Source organism: Syngnathus scovelli, chromosome 3 (assembly GCF_024217435.2).
Source record: "Syngnathus scovelli strain Florida chromosome 3, RoL_Ssco_1.2, whole genome shotgun sequence".
NCBI classification, from domain to species: domain Eukaryota; kingdom Metazoa; phylum Chordata; class Actinopteri; order Syngnathiformes; family Syngnathidae; genus Syngnathus; species Syngnathus scovelli.
Window position 1 is genome coordinate 16,200,104 of NC_090849.1, and position 20,712 is coordinate 16,220,815.

A 20,712-nucleotide genomic window follows, 5' to 3' on the forward strand; every position below is an offset into this window, starting at 1 on the left:
TTTTGACCGTGAAAGAAGCTAAAAGTTTTCACGCACCTGCGCTTAACGAGGGTCACTTGGAAAACATGTTGGAACGCGGCCCCGAGGACTAGAGCTTGTCACCTGTGACCTTTGACCATGATATTTCCCTAATAAAGTGGCCTGTTATTAGGTACACTTGAAAATGGCGGTGTACCTAATGGAGTGTCCGTGTGATTCCCTCGTTAAGTGCAGGTGCGGGAAAACTTTTAGCTCCTTTTGACCGTGAAAGAAGTTAAAAGTTTTCACGCACCTGCGCTTAACGAGGGTCACTTGGAATACATGTTGGAACGCGGCCCCGAGGACTAGAGCTTGACACCTGTGACCTTTGACCATGATATTTCCCTAATAAAGTGGCCTGTTATTAGGTACACTTGAAAATGGCGGTGTACCTAATGGAGTGTCCGTGTGATTCCCTCGTTAAGTGCAGGTACGGGAAAACTTTTAGCTCCTTTTGACCGTGAAAGAAGCTAAAAGTTTTCACGCACCTGCGCTTAACGAGGGTCACTTGGAAAACATGTTGGAACGCGGCCCCGAGGACTAGAGCTTGTCACCTGTGACCTTTGACCATGATATTTCCCTAATAAAGTGGCCTGTTATTAGGTACACTTGAAAATGGCGGTGTACCTAATGGAGTGTCCGTGTGATTCCCTCGTTAAGTGCAGGTGCGGGAAAACTTTTAGCTCCTTTTGACCGTGAAAGAAGCTAAAAGTTTTCACGCACCTGCGCTTAACGAGGGTCACTTGGAAAACATGTTGGAACGCGGCCCCGAGGACTAGAGCGTGTCACCTGTGACCTTTGACCATGATATTTCCCTAATAAAGTGGCCTGTTATTAGGTACACTTGAAAATGGCGGTGTACCTAATGGAGTGTCCGTGTGATTCCCTCGTTAAGTGCAGGTGCGGGAAAACTTTTAGCTCCTTTTGACCGTGAAAGAAGCTAAAAGTTTTCACGCACCTGCGCTTAACGAGGGTCACTTGGAAAACATGTTGGAACGCGGCCCCGAGGACTAGAGCTTGTCACCTGTGACCTTTGACCATGATATTTCCCTAATAAAGTGGCCTGTTATTAGGTACACTTGAAAATGGCGGTGTACCTAATGGAGTGTCCGTGTGATTCCCTCATTAAGTGCAGGTGCGGGAAAACTTTTAGCTCCTTTTGACCGTGAAAGAAGCTAAAAGTTTTCACGCACCTGCGCTTAACAAGGGTCACTTGAAAAACATGTTGGAACGCGGCCCCGAGGACTAGAGCTTGACACCTGTGACCTTTGACCATGATATTTCCCTAATAAAATGGCCTGTTATTAGGTACACTTGAAAATGGCGGTGTACCTAATGGAGTGTCCGTGTGATTCCCTCGTTAAGTGCAGGTGCGGGAAAACTTTTAGCTCCTTTTGACCGTGAAAGAAGCTAAAAGTTTTCACGCACCTGCGCTTAACGAGGGTCACTTGGAAAACATGTTGGAACGCGGCCCCGAGGACTAGAGCTTGTCACCTGTGACCTTTGACCATGATATACTAAACTGAAGGTTTAGTTACCTGGCCAACCACTGTTCGATTAGTTTTATTTGGGATTTCAATGAGTACCCTGAATAGGTGAGCTATCATTATTCCATTTACCCAAATGTGTCAGAAAAGATAAAGCACAACACTTTTTAAAAATAAAGTTTTAATAAATTCGGGATATTTTATGTACAAAATATACAATATAGAGTATAAATATATAAACCTTTTCATACTAAAGACATAAGGAAGTATTGTGTAACACTCTGTATAGATGATGGTAGCATCACCCTTGTTGCCAGGGGGGATGTTTGTTGAACTGCGTCAGGCCACTCAGTGACAGCCGCACTCTTCAACGATCATGTCCTCGTGATGGCGCAGGGTCAGGTCGTCATTCTCATAGTACAACATGGACAAAGGCCCGAGGCGCGTCGGTACACAGGACGGGCAGCTCATCTTCTCTGGGTGGTGGTATTTCAAAAGGCTCTGTAACAACAACACAAGAGAAAACATGAGTCAGCAGCTCCGATTATCAAACCAACCGCGGTCAAATCGTCTTACTTGCATGTACGCGTGGTTGGTGGGGTTGAAGGATTCGTCCAGGGGTGTCGGACACTCTCCCTCGCAGCGATAAGCGTTGAAGCGTTTCGGATGTATGATCCACTCATCCCAGCCGATGTGCTCGAAGTCCACCCACATGTCCACTTTGCGACAAAGGGCCCGCTGCATGACATCCGGCGGCGTGGTGGGCCCGGGCCCGGCTGCCATCATTACCGTCTCCATCCTGTTCCTTTTGTGGCGTCGGATTTGGCTTTCGCCACTGCTTCGCTCCATTGTGATGTACTTGGAGTTTTCCACAGTGTGTATTAGGCTGTAGGCTGAGTGACCTTCCTGAGGGGCGTCATGTTTGAAGAATAGCACCATCATTGCTCGAACAGAGGTGGGACAACTTTGGCTTCCTGGAATTTTGAAAAGACCCTTGCTTGGTATCTCCCCAAAGTCCCCAGAACCGCTCCCAAGGTCCAGTTCTCCCAAGGCCTCTTGGCCTGACAGTCTGTCTCTTTGGTAGAGCCTGTACCTCAAAAGTGTAGTGACATTGAAAACCTTCCATGAAGACTTGCTGGCTGATGCGCTGACGCTTCCCAGGAGAATGCGCTCGTCGTGGCAGGACGGGTCCGCCTCATGCTCACAGTTTCGGGAGTGATACAAATCCACTAAGGCCCGTCTGTGTGCGGATAGGCCCGGCAGTCGGATGCGGAGCTCTGCTAAGTGGATTCTGTCGCTGGTTGAAATGGATGACATGTCGAAAGTAACAGTCCATCTGTTGTCCGCTTGACGGCAACCTTGGTGTTAAAAAAAAAAAAAAAAAAAAAAAAAAAAAAAAAAAAAAAAAACGTGAATAGAAAGCAGAATGTGGAAGCGGTTTAAGCACTTAAATATATTAACTACAAATGAAAACATTTTAAAAAAACAATAAATAACAAATTTACTCTGCAACAAAAGTCCAAATTAATTACAACTAATGATGTCTTAATAATGTTTATTACCAGTAGTAGCATGCACATGTAAAAATAGTTTTGCCTCGCTGTAGTCCTACTCGGGTGCCAGATGTCACGCAGTAGTGGAAAACCGTTAACTATTAAAACCCAGTTCTACAAGTGTGATGAATGAACTTGTGAGGACACAGTGTGTACCAGGAGGACCTTCTCATGAATATTGAATAAATGTTCAAAGGGCTTTCCAGAACAGAGGGAGGCTTGGTGACTGGACAAACCAGATTCTTGGACAAATGTCAAAACACTGAGGTGGGAGGCGAAACAGGACAGGATGTATATTGACCCCCTTGTGCAAGGCCGTCTGAGGGCTAATATACACACCCTCACACATAAAACGGACAAAGCCTTTAAAGTGGAATAAGCATTTTGACACTTGCTGGGCTGTAAAAAAGGGGGGGTCAGATCTCAGATAACAGCGGTCAGAGATCTACTGGAGAAACGAGGAGCAAATACAAAACTATTATTCACTCACCATTTGCCATGAGACTGATGATGGAGTCTGACTCTCGAGCAGGTCTACTGGTGTAATCGGCCGCTGTTGACACGTCGGCCGCTCTGAAAGAGCGATACAGCTGCATCATGTACAGAGGGAACTTGCCGTGAGGGTGCAGGGAAACGTTCCTCAGGGTTACACTGCTCCCCGGCGCTGTGTGATACTTAGGCTTCTGCGTAGACCAGACCAATCCAAAAGAACAGAAAAGAAGCACGTAGAAGACCATTTTGGAGTGAAACTGCAAGCACGAGAGGTTAAGGTCTTGCTTCCCTCTCTCAACGTCTCTCAGGTTGAAGTGACGCACAGACTGAAGAGCAGACAGGCCCCTTTATAGCAGACAGCTGCCCTTTGATGACCCCTGACCACTCCAGGAATCCCGATGGGCCTTCTGATCACCAGAGCACATCAGAGACCACCACAAACAGTGGATCAACAAAAAAAAAAAAAAAAAACGCTATTTCACCAAGGTCATTGTCCTGTCACACTGCCCACAGCTTTTATATTCACTCAAAAGCCTTAATCCTGTGGAGAAGCAGCAATCGGTTAAGAATTAACACCTACAATGCCTACAGCCATTAACACCTCAATGTTAAGTAGAAGCAAGAGAAGACCACCAAAGTGAAAAAGACAAAACTTTATTAACACAAAGAACTAGGAGCGTACTGTATTAAAAAAACACAAACATGTAATGTAACAAATATCACAAGTCATGTCACAAGTTCAACCAATAGGTCAAGATTATCACTATGTGTGTGTATTATGTCAGATGGATGAATAATAAAAGTCAAAATATGCCTTTACAAAATAATGCTCAGTTTTGTCTTATCTTATTTGAAACACATTGTTGTTGATACATTTGTAGTTGCAGTATGAGATGGAGAGAGATTTCTGAGAGCAAAATAGCAAAACTAGAAGGAATTAACACCTAACAGCATAAATCAGAAGTGAGCACTATCATTCAAAAGACATTTTGATGAAGCTTTGGTTTGGATCACATTACTTAGCATGTAACAGAACAGAGCAAAGCAATGCAAGTGAACATTCAAATAAAAACAATGGTGCTTCAAGCTGTGGTCCGACAGTCATAGCATATTACCTTATTGTAGAAGTCAACTTTTTAATGACAGAGTGTGGAGGTCAGGATTCACGTCACATGCCCCTTTTGACTGATGTATTCACACGTGCAATGGCACTCTCCTCATAAAGCAGTGAAGAAATCCTTCACCTGAAGGATGAAAAAGACCAAACATTCATTGCTGAAAATGCACAATCATAATTCCAACGTGAACAAAGCGCCCTCTTGTGGCGAATGTTTGCATAGCAGCAGCGATTTTCTAACAGTCCTCTCCCCACCTGTGTAATGAAGTTCTCTTGTGCTTTGGGATCACTCTGAAACTCCACACTGGCATCCAGTTCCAGCACGGGGATCTTTTTCAACCACTCAAAATGGATCCTGAGAGAAGATAGTGGAGCCATGTTTCACTTTTGACAAAGTAAAACCAAATAAAAATATACTTTCTTACAGTGATTACATTCAATGAGATCCAGTATAGAAATTCCATCTTCACAAAGATAGCATCACTTACTCAGTTTTTTTCTCCACAAGCCACCTCTCATGCTGCTCATGTAACTTCTGGAGATAGTCCAGCTGCACGGTCTTCTCCTCCTGCCTCCCTCGACGATGCAGGCGCTCCATACATTTCTAACATATACATGTTTGTCACGAATTAAACACGGCCACAAATGCAATGTTGATACCTTTAATGGTAAGAGCTAGTGCAGACCTCAGGTGGTGCTTTGAGATAGATGATGCCTTCTAGTGCCACCTGGTGTCCAAACTGGTTCACAAGCAGCGAGTGCCAGTCCTGGTAGATGGCCCACTCTGTCGAGTTGATACAGCCCAGCTCATACATGTTCAGGGCAAAAATGTATCTGCAAGGGAAAAGTAAATGAGAGAATATTTAAAGTCACATTCAGAATAAAATGCTACTTTTTCAAAAACAACATAAATAGTCCAACTGACAATTATGCAATAAGGCTAATGTCATTAGATTTTATGGGCATTGTGGCCACAAGTCCTCCGGTGCAATAATAAAGCATCTGACTGACCTGTCACTGTAGACGGAACGTTCATAAACCTGCACAGGGGTTCCCTGTGAGGCAAGTTGGCGAGCAGGCGCGGGCTGGAGCTGTGTTTTGAAGCGGCTCATGCACGAGTGAGTCTGGAAGGTGTAGGACCAGCGCTGAGGATCCTGGTACATCATCTCCAGCAAGTTACTCACAGTTTTCTCCTGTAGTGACAAAGCAGCAGAGATCATATAAATAAGTTGTGTTGACGGAATTTATTTTTGCAATGAAATTACAAAAAAAATCTGAGATTCTTTTCATTTGTTTCCCCTTTCTTATTTCTCAAGCACTTTGAAGCATTACAAGCATCAGCATTCACAAGCAATTTCTGTACAAATAATTGTTTTTTTAGATTTTTGTGGTGATGACACGAAAGCCTGCACGCACCTTTGAGGTCCCGCTGTCAATGTTCTGCCATTGACTGACAGGTTCTGAAACCACCTCCCAGTCTGGACAAGCTGCTCTCAAGAGTCCTGTAAAGGTTGACTTTCCAACAGCTAAAATTGCAAAAGACACAGGGATAGTTGCAATTGTTAAGGTCGATCACACACAATCTCTGGAAAATGGAACTTACCAATATTTCCCTCAATAGAAACTCTCTTGAGTCCATCTTGAGTTGACAAGGCTGCACCGGAGTACATTCTTTTAGCCATGGTACTTCTGTTATGTTTTGGTGGAGCAATATCTCGGAGCAAGTAGTCACGGGTTACACACAGCTGCAAGAGTCTTGTCTGCGGTTTTGTTATGAACAACCGACTGAGGATACACCTGTGCAGGAAAACCATCGTGCTAGGGAGTAGTGCTACTCAAGTCATTTTGTCAAGTATTACTCCGTTCTTATCGTGGTCTTGAGAATTTTAGCATTCAAACGTTTATCTAAAGAACGTTTATCTCCATCTGCTTGACCGAACGAAACGAAATATCAACCACTGCAGCTTTCCATGATAGCGATTAAATAACACGAGTTGACCCCGGAAAAGATTGATGACGTACTTCCGGCATGTAGTTTTTCAAAACAAACCATGGGACGGGGGATATCAGTTCGGCACTGTACTTTCTGCTTTAAATGTTTTTTCAATAGTCATTATTAGAAATACAGTTTTCTTGGAACCTAACAAATTCTATTTTGCATGGGGTGTGAGACCTTAATCAGAATGACATTTTGTAAATCCAGTACACATTTTTTCTGAATTAGTCTTTTTGCAACCAGCAAAGATCACTTCTATTAAAATGCAATTCTCCTTAATCATGACATTCTTGTCAAGAGCTTGGTTTCCTTCCAAGGGGCCGTTATGACTGAACCCGTATTACGACCTCATATTACACAAACACAACTGTGGAGCCATTAGAAACATTTATTCACTTATCAGTTTACATGTGATTGGACTGAAAGGAATCAAAGTTGCTTGTGCTCCAAACGGCTCCCCACTGGATCACTTGTGATTGATTTCAGATTTCAGCATTAATAACTTGTGTTTTTTAGGGTGATCTTTTGATCCACTTTTAGTTTGTAATCAGCAATACCTAAAACACAGAAACAATGCAGCAATATGTAAAACTCAAGATTGTGGAGCAAAACAAGTTAGTTTTTGTATTATGCGACTTATGGACAGCGCATGTGTGTGTGTGTTTTCACCTTCAGTGAGAGAAGTACCGTCAGACGAGAGGTGCCAGTATCTGCGGTCACTTTGTCTGGCCCGCTCTCCATTCACCACACTTAAGAATGGTCCCCATAGGCTTGATTCATTCTCAAACCTGCATGCACCCACCAATTTATATTTCAAGAACACATACTATGAAAAAAAATAAAAATAAACTTACGTGAAGTCATTGTTCATTTCCTTGAGGAGGTGAAGGGCCTCCAACAGAGTGCTTTCCTTAGGCACATCCAGTGAATACACAGTGGATGTCCCGCTTGATGTCACCACTTCCAACATCACGGCCACTTTGGTCGTACTGGGCGTGACGACCACGGGGTCGGTGGGCTCGAGAACCAGCGTGTCTGTATGTAGGCAAACAAGTGACAATGTAGACACCGGCTAAAGGTCACAAAGACCACCAGACCACAGATGTAAAGACTAAAGGGGCACTTACTGTCCTCATTGAGGCAGCTCTTGCTTTGAACAGACAAGTAGGATTTCTGCTGCAGAGCTGGAAGGACCTGAGATATTGCCATGGGGTTCTGGTATTTGTTGCCTCTTGCATCCCTCCTAATGGCCTCCAGTGAGGCAGCACACTCTGACACCGGAATACCCATTGCCTGAAAAGCCTGAACACAACATTCAAGAAGATTTGGGCTTTGGATGATGCGGAAACAAGAAACGGTTGATCCAACCACTGTAACACCATACTACCAGACTTCAGCGGTTCCACTATAAAAATGATTCTTACTTGAACAGCGAGGCCAGTGCTGAACTCATTTCCAAAATGACCATCGCTCCTTCGTGATGTCAAGAGCTTCTCCTTGATGTTGGTCAGGGCCGTGTCAAGCTCAACAGCATTAAGTGCATAACTCCCAGAATTCTTCACACACTGGAGGGCCATTGCAGCCATAGCATACGTATCTATAAACCACAAGTGGGAGAGGCCTTGATGGAATCATCAAAATGAAGGCTATCAATAACACCTATAGTACAAGCATAAACTATGACAGCACACATCTGAAAGAGGTTTACCCACCAATGCTCTCACTGTTTCCATGTTGAAAGCCCTCATGTTCAACTGCCTTGATGAGCTTGTTGACAACGTGGTTGTTGACCCTGATGCCGCTCACGCATAGAGCGAGTACACCCAATGAGTACTGGTAATAGTTAGTCAAAGGGCGTTGGCTGACTGGACAGGAGAAGACAGATCATTTGAACTACTGGATAAAATTTAAGACCAACATCCTGGCAATGATAATGAAGGGCTACTGTATAGACAGTCAAATAGAATTTATGACAAAAAAAAAAAGAAAACAGTAGTAAACTTACAGGCTATGTATTCTTTCTCTCGTTCAATCTGTTTCTTGAGGACCGTCAGCAGTGTCTCACTCTTGTCATCTACAGTGAAGGTGACTGTGTTGAGGTCATAGCAAGATGACTTCAAGGCCAGAGCATACAATGCCAAGCGGCCGGTTATAGGCTGACCACCAGAGAGGACGCTAAAGTGCACAAAAGGTCACGACACAGCCAGGTAAGCGATCCAATCTTCATACTCAACTCAAAAAGTGGCCATTCTGACAAATTACCTTTGAAGGTCATTGTGTAAATTATTTGTCAGTCGATTTAAATGTTCCCCCTCTTTTAAAAGGTTGTGCAAGTGCGATAGCCGTAATGCCAAGTGGACACTGGGATTAGGAAGTCCTTCTTGTCCCTCCAGAGAGCGTAGAAGATCTTTATTTAGTGAAAGCAGCAGCTCATGGTTGGATCCAGAATTATCTGGGTTAAAACAGAAAATGGCACACTGTGCATAAAAGCAGTTGCTGAACCCACGGCTTGCTGACTTCAACGTGTCACACTCAGAATTGCTGGTTCAGCAAGAACATCAGGACGAAACTGAGGCACTTGGACTTCAGTTTTATACAATACATAAAGGAGCCTTTGTTACTAAATCTTCTCAATATGCTCATTAAAGTGATTGTTCACTGTCTCAATTTTTAAAAGGGCAAAGCAGTTATGCCTTTACAAAGATGATTGGTTTTAATTAACTGTGATGCACGTGTATAATGGCATTCCATGATAATGAACGCTCCATCTTATATACTGCATTGCATCATAGCTAATAAATTAGGTAACAAGAGTTTTAGACAGCAAGGCAGTTCTACACTTATGTAAACTACGTTAAACTGCTCCATAACATTAACAATATAAACTGAACATGATTGTATTTCTAAAACGGCAGGATATTTGACCTGACTTGGACCCAGATCGTCCAATTGATCATGCCGAAACCGTTTGGCGGAGAACAGCAATTCACCTATGTGCAAGTGTGCCACAGGACTTTATGTAATTTGACTTGATCTGAAATTTATTTTTTAAGATTTGTGTGAATCTTTCTTCAATTCCCCTTTCGAACAAAACAAGTTTGGACACACTTCCTATTTTTAGTACTATCGAATAAGACTGTCCACTCTATTGAAGAGTATTTTTCTTTTTTTAGACAATTGTTGGTGTACGTGACATTTTGAATGCAAAAATATGCCTTTGTTCAGAGATTGGGAAACACTCATAAGGAAATTGCAAAATCGGTAGCCATCCAGATCATCGAATCATGTTTGTTTTTAACCTGGATTCTTCCCAAATTTCACAATAGTGTACTAACACTTACCACAAGGTAAACTGGAGGCCAATGCCAGTAGCCCGAAAACTAAGACTAAATGATACATCCTGGTTACCTTCAAAAAGAGAAAAACAAAAATTACCAGTGTACCAAGTGTTTGAACAAATAAGACAACAACCAGAAGTGTTCAATACAAAGTCCTGAAGAATTCATCAACAGTTTAATAAATTTGAAGGAGAAAACGGTACGCTCTAAATTGCCAATCAAATCACAGCAGTATAAATAAATATCCACCAACAGCTTTACATATAAACACGCTCTTGGTGACGTCATATGAAAGTAACCCGGCATCATAACGTTACTTTTGTCAAACATGTAGAGTCATGTGTTACCTCCTTGGAGCGTCAATCCAGAGTAAGGCGACAAGTTTGTCAGCTGGGATGATAAGACCTCCACGGTGTCACGTGACTTACTATTTGCGACCACAGAGGAGGAGCTCGCCAATAACCAGGAAATTCAGAAAACCTATTTTGTTGCAGAATTTACCGAAGTTATGTCTTGTCTCACACACTGTGTTGCTTAAGGAGTCAGAGTGAGATCAAAACATTAATTTTCGACGTTTGCACGAACGGGATTTGTTCCTCCCACTGCCGATTCGTCAACAACTACAACTCCCAGGGTTCTTTGCGCGTTTTCTAGAATCTTGTCGATTCTTCCGACGAGTTTGCTACGTGCAACTATCTGCATTTACTGCAAGCTGCGGGGACCAAACATTGGACGCAATTCGCGAACGCTACTTTATTAGGTAAATAAGGTTGTGCATGTTTACTGTTCTATTTTGCTATCTTACTGGGGTGTTGAATGTAACGTACATGAGCTAGCAATACAAACAGTAAAGCTAAACAACATTGCGAAAAGGGGCAGGGCAGTTGTTAAGCAAACGTCTTATTTTAGACACCACAAAGTTGCACTTTTAGGTGGTTGATGCTATAATTTGTGTCGTGTATATACTATACATATATTTTACAGCAGTAATTTTGTTTGAATGCGCTGATATCCAAAGAGTTGCCCCCGTCTGGTCGTCTCTCTGACATGTTTACCAACACTTAAAGTGCTAGGTTGTGATGAAATAGATCTGTAAATCAAGACTGTTTGAGCACGTTTCACCAACCATGTCTTTTTTTAAAATGTAGTTTGACCTACTGAACCATCATGCATCACTTGGCGCCCACCAGCAGCCAGCTGGGTTTTCTACCAAGCATGTGCACGTTTTCGGGGCCCACAAACCTTCCTGAATTCGATCTTGGATCTACATGTACATCTGGCCAACTTCAGAGTGGAACCCTGTCCAACAGGTAAGGTTTAGTTATTTGTATACATTTCCGCGCAGTTTTCTACCAAAACATTTGCGTAAAATCTATCTTCTATCACAGCAGTTGGGAGATGAGGTGCCTCAGGAAGCACAGGAGGAGAGTTGATGATGAGTATGTATAAAACAGCCTTGGTTATGATACAGTGGAAGTGTGTTAGATTTTTTTTCCCAAAAACCTTTTTCCATTTTTTCAGAGGATGTCTTGCCAAAAGGAGAAGAATATCAGCGGAAACCGAATTGGACATGTCACACGTCACTGGGAGTCCTGACTGGCCTTCTCCAAACAATTGTTCTACTTTGAGTACCCAACAAGCCAGCCATGCTCCACCACAGCCTTGCCCAACCCCTCGCAACCTGACACCATTGCTGGCCTCTTCTTCCCCATCCCGACCTGAGACGGCGAGCTCCCGCATGGAGATCGAGGCAGCTCAGAGGAGACTTCGGGAAATTGAAAATAGGTATGTAACAGCTGCGATACGGCGGAGTTGCAGTACATTTATAAGTCTTCAGATGTGTATTTTTCAGCTTTAAGCTGCATGACCCAGCCTGTTCCGCACCACTGGATCAATTATACTACGATACTCAAAGGAGACAAAACACCGGATCACAAATTTGCCTTAAGTCAGTGCACTGACTAAAACTAATTTGTGATGACATTTTGTTTGTATCTCTGCTGAAGATATTGGTGGGAGGCTTGCAAAGCGTGGTCTCTCTGAGACACCATAGTGTTTGTGCTTCGAAATGTAGGCACTTCAAGCTTAGCTCGTTGCATTCTCGAGATGGCATTGAAAAATTAAAAAACTAAGACTGATCTATCATTGACTAGAATAACGCTGGAGGACGATGACGAGGATCTCGATGTGGAACCAGCCCAACGAAGGCCGGTGTTGGTCATCTCAGACAGTTTGAAGGAAGGCCTGCAGCGAGGCATCAGTGACATTCTCCCACACACAGTAGCCCAATCTGTGTATGTTCTCTGCTTTCAGATTGTCAAGTGAAATAGAAAAATGAAAAAGAAAAAAAAAAGCTCTCTGGACATTTTACTTTGCCACTGACTCCTGCTACGTCATTTGTTTAGGAGCCATTCCTGCATGGAGCTGGTGTTGTGGCGGCCACCAGAGAACCCCTTCTGTCGCAGACTGAAAGGCTCCTTGCAGAAACAGAGGAAACCACAGACTGTTTTGCGACAGCCCCCCACTCCATGTCCTTCGCCCACCCCGCACAGCACTCCTGTCGACACGCACAGCCCTCTCCTTAACTTTCCAGTCGCTGAAAGCTGTGGAGAGGAGGACATGGAAATGTAAGAAGGACCAAGACTGCTCGGACATGTCATGCTTGGAACTAACTTGGTTTCTTTAGACTTGTCGGAATCATCCACTGCTTTGGTCACATTTTGCAACTTGAGTGATATCTGTCACAACTTGCTTCATAGCAACATTCACACAGCCTGTGTCAGGGTAGAGGTATTCATTCTCTTACCAATTCTAAGCATTTGCCAAAGTCGAGTAAACATTACACTGTTTACATTACACTGGCAGGTGTATTTTGTTGTTCTTTTTTTTTTTTGCTTTGCCTTTTGGTAATCTGCAGAGCACAACCCCAGATTTTTGTACCCTTTTGCCGTCATAAATAGGAACATGATTCCTCCCAAATGCTAATATGCATCACCTTGTACTTGTGGTTGAAGGATCATATTTCTATATTGCTTAGCAAGTATGCTATTTGAGTTTATGGGCGTTTACAAAATCTTGGAAATTTCTCTTTTGATTGGATTTGAGTTTGTCAGCATGCTCGCAGCAGTGAGACATTTTTCCTTTGTATTTGTTTTCTAGTAAAATGATGCTTCATTCTTTTGTTGAAAAAGTGTGCTGTATTTATGCAAAAAGCAACCATCCTTTGATACACGACACTAATCCGGATTCTGATTCATATACGTAGGTGACAATGTTTATTGCAGAAGTTGAATGTATCTTTGTGCCGTTTAGCCTTTACAACTTAACATGATGTAACATTTATGAGCATATAAGGGATTCCCACAAAGATGAGCTTTATGAGATTTCAGTGTGAAATCTGTACACCTCTGCAATGTTAAGCCATAAAACCTCAACACGGAGGAAAGTTCAAAAGATGACTAAACCTTGTGTCATTTGTCACCGTGACCTATCTTAAGTACAGGCAACAGTGAATGATTCATTGTAAAAGATACAAAAGCAAAATGCAACAGCTATATCGCCTCAAGTGACAAGACAATCTTTAAAACAATACTGTAATGTTTCAAATTCTTAGCTTGTGGTTGGCCTGATAGGCGAGGCTCTCAAGCTTTCATACTCTCTTGCTTAAGCTGTAAAACAAACAAAATTGAGCAGTATTAGAAATACTACTTTGCATGCCCATTGAAAATGCATCACACAAAAGTGTTGCCATATTGACACTAAAAAATGCACTGACTGTATGAAGGTTAGATCCTGTTGGCATCCATGTCTGGTTCTCTACACGGAGCTGCTTGACTCTGCTCTGCAAGTAATGCACAAGTTTTAATGAGGCCACATCTGAAGGGCTCTGGGGTGCAGCGGCGGCGTAGACGTATGTCAAGCAGTCCGAATGGGGAGCATCGTGATGCTGATGGAATCAAAAAGTATTTCCTCAAACTATTCACGTGCTTATAAGTTTCTCGTGATGAGAAATGGTACCTTTGCACTAAGCTTTCTTTGACCTTCTACCCTCAGCTTTTCCTCTTCATTTGTTGACGTCTTTCTGAAAAAGAAACAGAAACACATTTGGAGATGTTAGCTAACCTACTACATTAGTCATATGTTACATCAATGGGCGAATCAACTGATTGTGAGATATCAGTTTGGGTGATGGTTACATCATGCTGGTTAAGTACAGTATTAGTAACTATGACTATTCTTCAATTGGTTTATAGGCTACAGCACATTTACCTGCCACTTAATAACTTTGTTCTGCACCTGTAGGATGGCAAAAATGGATGGCACATTTTAAATACACAATCAGTGTGAGTCTAAAAGATTTTTTTCCTGTTCAGAGGAACAATTTGATTGCAGTGCAATACATTTCAATATCATACCAGAGTTTATTTAATTCTGTAATTTGATTTAAGAAAGATATATACAGAATAATTAAAGACAGGAAAATACTTTTCAGTAAGCCAAATTCTAAAGAACAATGTTTCATTATGCCATAGTCTACTTTTCTTAACCCTTAGATGCATACATACGTGGGTAAAAAATGACCCGGTGAGCTTTTTTTTTTTTTTTTTTTTATCTTTTTTTTTCTGTAAATATCTTCATAAGAAAAATTGTTAATGTAATTGTCTTTTTCAAAGAAGTTAAAAAGTTCAAAATAAAGATATTTCAAACATTAAATCATTGTTGTGTGGTCCTAGATATAGTAATACCTAATATCATAGAAGTGAATTACTCTCTACCAAAATGACAAAAATGGCATAAAACCACATCGATTCTAATACGGGTCATTTTTGACCTACTTATGGAAGAGTGTCACTTGTCACAGTCACTTGTGCATCTATGGGTTAAGGTGGTCAAATTTTTGGATTTTGTTAACTATAATCATCCAAATCAAAATTATATAACATTTCAGTCTGGTTTGCGTAATCTATGTTTCACTTTTTGAATTGAACTCCTGAAATGGTATTCAAATGTTGCCCTGATATGCATGTCACCTTTCCAATTCGGCAGTCAACTCTTCCTCAAACTTGCAGGCTAGTCGGGCAGTGGTCTGTTCCTTCCACTGAGTCATGTTCTTCTGGACTTGCCTCAGCTCCATGTCTTTGGCCTCCAGTTGCTTGCGAAGTGAGACCTCCAGTCCTCCGTCACTCACATGAGACCATTTCAAACTACTGAGCTCCTCAATGTGCTCCTGGGTCAATCAAATTTGATTTATCCAGCAATTCAGTTTGGGTACAACCGGACCAGTTTTTTTTTTTTTTTTTTAAACGCACACACATCCCTGAAAGTTGCATGCATACCTGAATGAGACACTCCTTCAGAGAGTCCAAGGCTTGGTTTCTCTCCATCCTCATCTGCTCCCTCTGAATCCTCAACTCTCGCTCCTGGAAGCAAACCCTGATGAATTTAGCTATCCGTAAACTGGGCTACGTGTATACGAATATTCAAATGGCCAAATTTTACCTTGTCTTCAAACAGCTGTTGACTCGCTTGCCTTTGAGAATCAACCTCTTGACGAAGGGACTCAATCAAATGCTTCAAGGAGTCTTGTTGACCTTTCAGTTGCATAAGAGCCTCGTCTATGGTGGAGCTGTACCGTGCAAAACCTTTGTCAGGAATGTGTCCACTAAATCATTTAATTTTGTGTAGTTTTGTTATAAATTTTGAATACATTTGCTTTATTGTTTTTGCATACCCGTGATGGAGCTGCACAGTATTTTGTTGGCCTCCGTTCTTCTCTATCAAGAGGTGTAGAAACTCGCATTCCGCCACCAGCTCCTGAGCCCAAACCGCGAGCTGCTGCTCCTGCTCAGCTCTAACTTCATTTTGGATGATCTGCTGCTCTTCAAGCATCTTGCGGATCTGCTCTGTTTCCTCCTTGGCCTGCTGTGCAGCCTGCTCAAGCTTCATCACAGTCTTCTCACTTTCCTATAAAAGAGGAGCAGCAGGTTTAAGAGTGCAGGCTTAGAGTTTGTGAGGAGGTCATCTCGTACTTGCAGCATGTGTTTCTGCAACTTGTCCAGCTCGTCCTGGTGCTCCTGCTTGAGCGACCTGCAAATGGCGGAGAGCAGAGACTCCTGCTCTCGCTGCTGCAAAGAGCGCTCAGCCTCCAGCTCCTGCACACGCTTATGAAAGTGAAAGCGACACGAACAACTGATGGGGATTAGAAATTTTTCGACAAGCTGAATTGTCAAAAGTTAACGTACATTTTGCAGCTCCGTCACATGACACTGAAGAGTAAGCGCCTTGGTGTTCTCTCGATGCATCTCACTCCTGGTAGCTTCTAGGCTCCTCCTGTTCTGTTCTTCTAATAAACCACAGTGGAGGTGTACAGCTGCAATCTTCTCTGCCTCCCACTTTGTCCTTTCCTCATCGATGGCCTTTTGCACCTGAATGAGAGCGGGCACAATGTTCAGGTAATGAAGAGTTCAAAACTCAAATGGTTGACGGTACCTTCTGTAATGTTTGTGCATGCAGCTCTTCTTCATGTTTCCTTGACTCCTCCTTCTGGTGCTCCAGTGACTTTCTCAGCTGCCAGTATTTGATCAATCATATACTCTTCAATCACTCAGCTTATTAAATCTTTATTGTTGTAGAGGTGCAACAATTTATCGACAAGTAATCGATTATAAATATAATCAATAGTTATTTTTAATAATTGAGGAATCTTTTAGATATGTTTTTTTATTTAAATTGTCCATATGGTTGGAATTTCAATATCTTATTTCAATATTTTTTATTCATTTTATTTTTTATTTTAATATTTTGAAATGGGACTGATTATCTATGTATTGAATCAAAATAAAACATTTGCTTTTAGTTTGGAAAACTATGATGACCACTTACCGTTTGTACTTGCTCTTCGTGAACCAAGGCTAAATCTTTTCTCTGCTGCTTCAGCGCTGCCTCCTGAAATATTTCATGGTCTTAGTCAAATGTTGTGGATAACTTTGACGATTCTAAATTCTCACCATCATTGCGTGGGCGTGTTCTTCAGCTTCTTTAACAGCACTGCGCTGTTGGCTTTTCATGAACTCGAGCTCTCCTTTTAGTTTGTCTCTTTCTGTTTGCAAGCCTCCGTGCTGTTCCCGTAGCTCTTGCACTTGTTGCTCCTTCTGACCCAACATTTTCTCCAGTGTGTCCACCTTGACTGTGCATGCTCCAAGTTTTCCCTCTAGTTCCTGTGCTTGACATTCCAGAGCCTAAAATCAAAACAGTGCTTCTGTAAAAGTATTGCACAACCGCTGTTGTGTGATTTTCTGGACAATAATTAGAAGTACAATTCCTAAAGTGTCACCTCTGTCTCCTTGTTTTTCTGCTTCTGCGTCTCCTCTAGACATGCACATCTGTTCCTCAGTGAGGTCTCTGCCTCTGAGGCCCTCATCAGTTCCTCACAAGTATCCTCCAGCATCTGTTGGTTCAATAATATTAGCATAAAAGTACAGACTTGGAAAATGATGTCGCCCTGTAATATTGTACTTGTTGCATGGATTCTTGCTTCTCTCTTGCCCGTCGTTGCTCAGAGAATAGTTCAGCTTTGGCAGAAGCCAACTGTCTCTCCAGCTCCGACATCACCGTGTTGGTCTGTTTGTGAGGTTGTTGGACTAATAAGTCAAGTGTGCCCCACCTCAAAAAAATATATACCTGAGATTGCTGAACTGTTAGCACCTTTTCCACGCAAGACAGCTGCTTGAGTTGTTTGTTCTTTAGTTCTTCTTGCAAATTCCGGACTTCACAGAGGAATGACTCCTTTTGCTTTTGAAGTTTCTGCAGCTGGCAACTGTACAACGCGACAAACAACTTTTTGAAATAAATGTCTTATCACAGTCCCGCTTTATGCTGACAAAGTTTGAATCCATACCTTAATGAATCTACCTCTGCTTTACAATCCTTGAGCAAGACCTCTAACTGCCTCTTCTCTGTTTCGAGGTGCCCAGTCTCTATACTAAGCCGCTCAAGATCATGAAAGGCATGCTGGGAAGAAAAAAAATAATAATAATAATTTCTCTGATAAATGGCTGAATGAATATTTCACACTTTACCTTTCTTCTCAATTGCAGCTCAGAAAGGGAGAGTTCGACCTCTGTTAAATGAGACTTTTTCATGCGGAGAGTCTCATCCTCTTTCTCACATTTCTAAATCAAACAAACACAAGGATGCTTGTTCTAAGGCAGTTGACAAAATGCACGCCATTTGGCGGCAACACACTTGTCTGAGGGAAGTGAGGCGCTCGCTCATCTTCTCCCAAGCTGAGTGCATCTTCTCTGAGGCTTGCTCAAGCTTGGACCGCCTGCTCCGGTGTCCTTTCGAGTCTTCCTTGTCATCGTCCTCCATAGACAGAGTTCTAGCAATGAAAAATAAATTACGACATATAGAAACAAGTGTGCTTTGCTCTTCCTCGCTTTTTACCTGCATGTATGCTGCTTTTTATGCAGAGTACTTTTGTTTCGGACAGCTCCGGTGGGTCGTTGAACTTTGCGGACAAAGAACATTAGTCATCTTTCATGCCTTGTTTAATTAATTAATTAATGCCTTGTACTGTGAAATGTTGGAAAAAAGTCTCATCCGAAACCAAATGTAGATTGAAAATCTGTTGTGTGTGTTACAGCAGGAATGTGTGCCACCTTGAATGCAAGTCTGATTCAAATTTTTGATTTTGATTGTATTTTGTTATTTATTGTGCATCCAATCAATACAAATCCTGGATAGTTGATATTGTCTCTCTTTGTCAACTCTTACCAGCTCGTCTGTGGAGGACCTGCCTGACTTGATCTGTGCAGACCGAATCAAGGTCACTGTCAATGGACACTGTGTCAAAATTCCACACAGGTACTCCTGTGAAACAAAGAATAGCTTTGAGAAGTAAAGCTATGCTAACTGAGCGGCGATAAAACAGAATATTATTCAGAAAGGGTCGTTTAAAACTGATCCTTGTTGTCATGTGTGGGACACATGCAAATGCAGCAATGTGTGTCGGATACCTGCTAAGCGCCTGACCTTCGGAGAAGAAATGTGCTTTGGGTTTTGGTGTTCTTTTTCAACCTCTGTGCTGAAAAAGACTGAAAGGGAAGAAAAAAAAACAGTTAAATAAAGTCTCTGTCACTCACACAAAATCAGCGGGACTCTGTTCGGTTTCGTATCTGTGAATCCTCTTTTCTCACCACCGTGTGAAGTCTGAACTCCAGATGTTTCAGAAGGACGTCTTGCCAGATCCTCACTTTGGTCTGGCTTATGTTGGATGAAGGCAACGCTAGCTATGTTTTTAGAACTTCTAATACCATTTTGGTCACATAGGCAAGGGTCCACGTCTGATGTCGTCACTGTCCTTTCAGCATCCTCTTTGTTGAGCTCTGTAATGCTCCCCTCTGGCAATGCCAGTTCAACCATCTCCTCTCTAAAGCACCTCACAAAGTCTTCCGTGCAAATACTTTCGGAAGGAGGATGAGGGTCCCTTGACATATCCCCCTGCTTACAAGTGTCTCCAAGAAGTCTCTCTAGTCTCCACATGACCTGTTCCTTGTGAGACTCCATCTGCACTTTGCTGCTTGTCCATACGTCCAGTTCCCACGTGGCCACTTCACGTGTTGCAGGAGCCACGGAGCTTGTGCTCTCTGCAGGCAAAAAGACAAGTGTCATACATGAGCAACACATTTATAGATGTTCGTCGGATCGGGTCAACATTGAAAGGAATTGATTTGAATTTATGGTTTGTGCAAATAATAAAGGAAACCAAAAGACAGCAGATTTTACCTAGATTAGATTTTTTTCTTTCAGAAACAAATGTCAATTTAAATCTTCCAATTATATGAAATGAAAAATAGATATTGAATAAAAAATAACTCTGGTATGGCAAAAACTGTAGGCAGGAACAACGACAAGTCACAGCTCACAACAAAACTTTGCTGTCGTAAAGTAAATCCTTTTTCTCCTGAATGACATTACATCTTACCCAATGTTTGTTCCACTGCTGGAGTAACTTGCAGTTCCAGACAAGACATTGGGGTATCATTTGTGTGGGACACTGTGCTGCCAAGACCGGTATCTTTACTCAAAGACTGACTCAACCTAAAAGGTGCAACTGAACACTCCAGATGAAAAAACATCAACAGAAATAGCATTCAAATATTTGATGAGGTGCATCTTACCTGAATTGATACAGTCATGCTGCTGATGCTTGACCTGCGTGCATTTGTTTCAATCAAGTTTATTCATTCACTGAATATTTGATGTACGATTTAGAACAGAAAACGACAGACTTGCAGCTTCCCGAGCTGAGTGTCAATGGCATCCAGCAGAAAGTCACAGGGATCCGCTTTTAGAAATGGTCGACCTGGTTGAAACCCACTGCTGCTGTTGAGTTGCTCTTTAAGCATAGAAAACAAAACACAACTGTTTACATAAATGGATGACTGTTCTACTTTTATAATTGCAGACCTGAGTGAAATTCATCCTTGTCCCCTCTGTCTTGGCTGAGCTGGTCCATTTTGTTGTACTGGGTATACAAATGCAGTCCAAGTAAGGCTGCTGGTTCACAATGTTGCTTGGTTGTCATGGAAACCAAAGTAGTATATCTTAAATCACGCCTTACAGGCGTTCCACAAGGAGACTGAATGACTTGATCCTACACAGCTGGATAATTCTACAAACGCAAAGAAAGCTAAGCGGCTTGAATTTA

The 20,712-nt window shown here is 42.2% G+C and overlaps 5 protein-coding genes across 7 annotated transcripts; 1 reads left to right on the forward strand and 4 right to left on the reverse strand.

Moving 5' to 3' along the window:
* Window positions 1–1,702: 1,702 nt before the first annotated feature.
* On the reverse strand, window positions 1,703–4,054 carry spaw (southpaw). The gene is made up of 3 exons (XM_049762320.1): window positions 3,549–4,054; window positions 2,082–2,863; window positions 1,703–2,006 (listed from the first exon to the last, which is right to left on the reverse strand). The coding sequence occupies exons 1-3, from the start codon at window positions 3,793–3,795 to the stop codon at window positions 1,854–1,856; spliced, it is 1,182 nt and encodes a 393-aa protein (XP_049618277.1). The 5' UTR covers window positions 3,796–4,054; the 3' UTR covers window positions 1,703–1,853.
* A 134-nt stretch (window positions 4,055–4,188) lies between these two features.
* Window positions 4,189–6,688, reverse strand: dguok (deoxyguanosine kinase). Its single transcript, XM_049762321.2, has 7 exons — window positions 6,271–6,688; window positions 6,084–6,193; window positions 5,679–5,860; window positions 5,354–5,501; window positions 5,156–5,271; window positions 4,923–5,022; window positions 4,189–4,794 (listed from the first exon to the last, which is right to left on the reverse strand). The coding sequence occupies exons 1-7, from the start codon at window positions 6,479–6,481 to the stop codon at window positions 4,768–4,770; spliced, it is 894 nt and encodes a 297-aa protein (XP_049618278.1). The 5' UTR covers window positions 6,482–6,688; the 3' UTR covers window positions 4,189–4,767.
* A 349-nt stretch (window positions 6,689–7,037) lies between these two features.
* tcn2 (transcobalamin II) lies at window positions 7,038–10,510 on the reverse strand. The gene is made up of 10 exons (XM_049762319.2): window positions 10,349–10,510; window positions 10,005–10,071; window positions 8,926–9,115; window positions 8,669–8,838; window positions 8,376–8,528; window positions 8,088–8,260; window positions 7,791–7,965; window positions 7,518–7,698; window positions 7,333–7,451; window positions 7,038–7,220 (listed from the first exon to the last, which is right to left on the reverse strand). Exons 2-10 carry the CDS (start codon window positions 10,060–10,062, stop codon window positions 7,159–7,161), a joined length of 1,281 nt encoding a protein of 426 aa, XP_049618276.1. The 5' UTR covers window positions 10,063–10,071; window positions 10,349–10,510; the 3' UTR covers window positions 7,038–7,158.
* Window positions 10,511–10,596: 86 nt separating this feature from the next.
* Window positions 10,597–13,191, forward strand: ccdc117 (coiled-coil domain containing 117). Of its 2 annotated transcripts, none has more exons than XM_049762323.2 (6): window positions 10,597–10,761; window positions 11,150–11,311; window positions 11,393–11,440; window positions 11,523–11,786; window positions 12,155–12,295; window positions 12,407–13,191. In XM_049762323.2, the coding sequence occupies exons 2-6, from the start codon at window positions 11,169–11,171 to the stop codon at window positions 12,630–12,632; spliced, it is 822 nt and encodes a 273-aa protein (XP_049618280.1). In that variant the 5' UTR covers window positions 10,597–10,761; window positions 11,150–11,168; the 3' UTR covers window positions 12,633–13,191. The 2 variants fall into 2 exon arrangements, with proteins under 2 accessions (XP_049618280.1, XP_049618279.1); XM_049762322.2 differs by having other exon boundaries at window positions 10,598–10,761; window positions 11,390–11,440.
* Window positions 13,192–13,247: 56 nt separating this feature from the next.
* si:ch211-102c2.8 (golgin subfamily A member 6-like protein 25) lies at window positions 13,248–20,707 on the reverse strand. Of its 2 annotated transcripts, none has more exons than XM_049762313.2 (27): window positions 20,472–20,707; window positions 20,294–20,400; window positions 20,183–20,216; window positions 19,987–20,115; window positions 19,199–19,648; window positions 19,019–19,096; window positions 18,777–18,872; window positions 18,447–18,510; window positions 18,246–18,381; window positions 18,080–18,172; window positions 17,899–18,011; window positions 17,682–17,817; window positions 17,517–17,621; window positions 17,335–17,448; window positions 17,009–17,239; window positions 16,884–16,946; window positions 16,491–16,568; window positions 16,244–16,426; window positions 16,031–16,162; window positions 15,733–15,965; window positions 15,501–15,627; window positions 15,338–15,421; window positions 15,032–15,228; window positions 14,271–14,297; window positions 14,019–14,082; window positions 13,777–13,947; window positions 13,248–13,669 (listed from the first exon to the last, which is right to left on the reverse strand). In XM_049762313.2, the coding sequence occupies exons 1-27, from the start codon at window positions 20,587–20,589 to the stop codon at window positions 13,643–13,645; spliced, it is 3,390 nt and encodes a 1,129-aa protein (XP_049618270.1). In that variant the 5' UTR covers window positions 20,590–20,707; the 3' UTR covers window positions 13,248–13,642. The 2 variants fall into 2 exon arrangements, with proteins under 2 accessions (XP_049618270.1, XP_049618271.1); XM_049762314.2 differs by having other exon boundaries at window positions 17,706–17,817; window positions 20,472–20,706.
* Window positions 20,708–20,712: the final 5 nt, after the last annotated feature.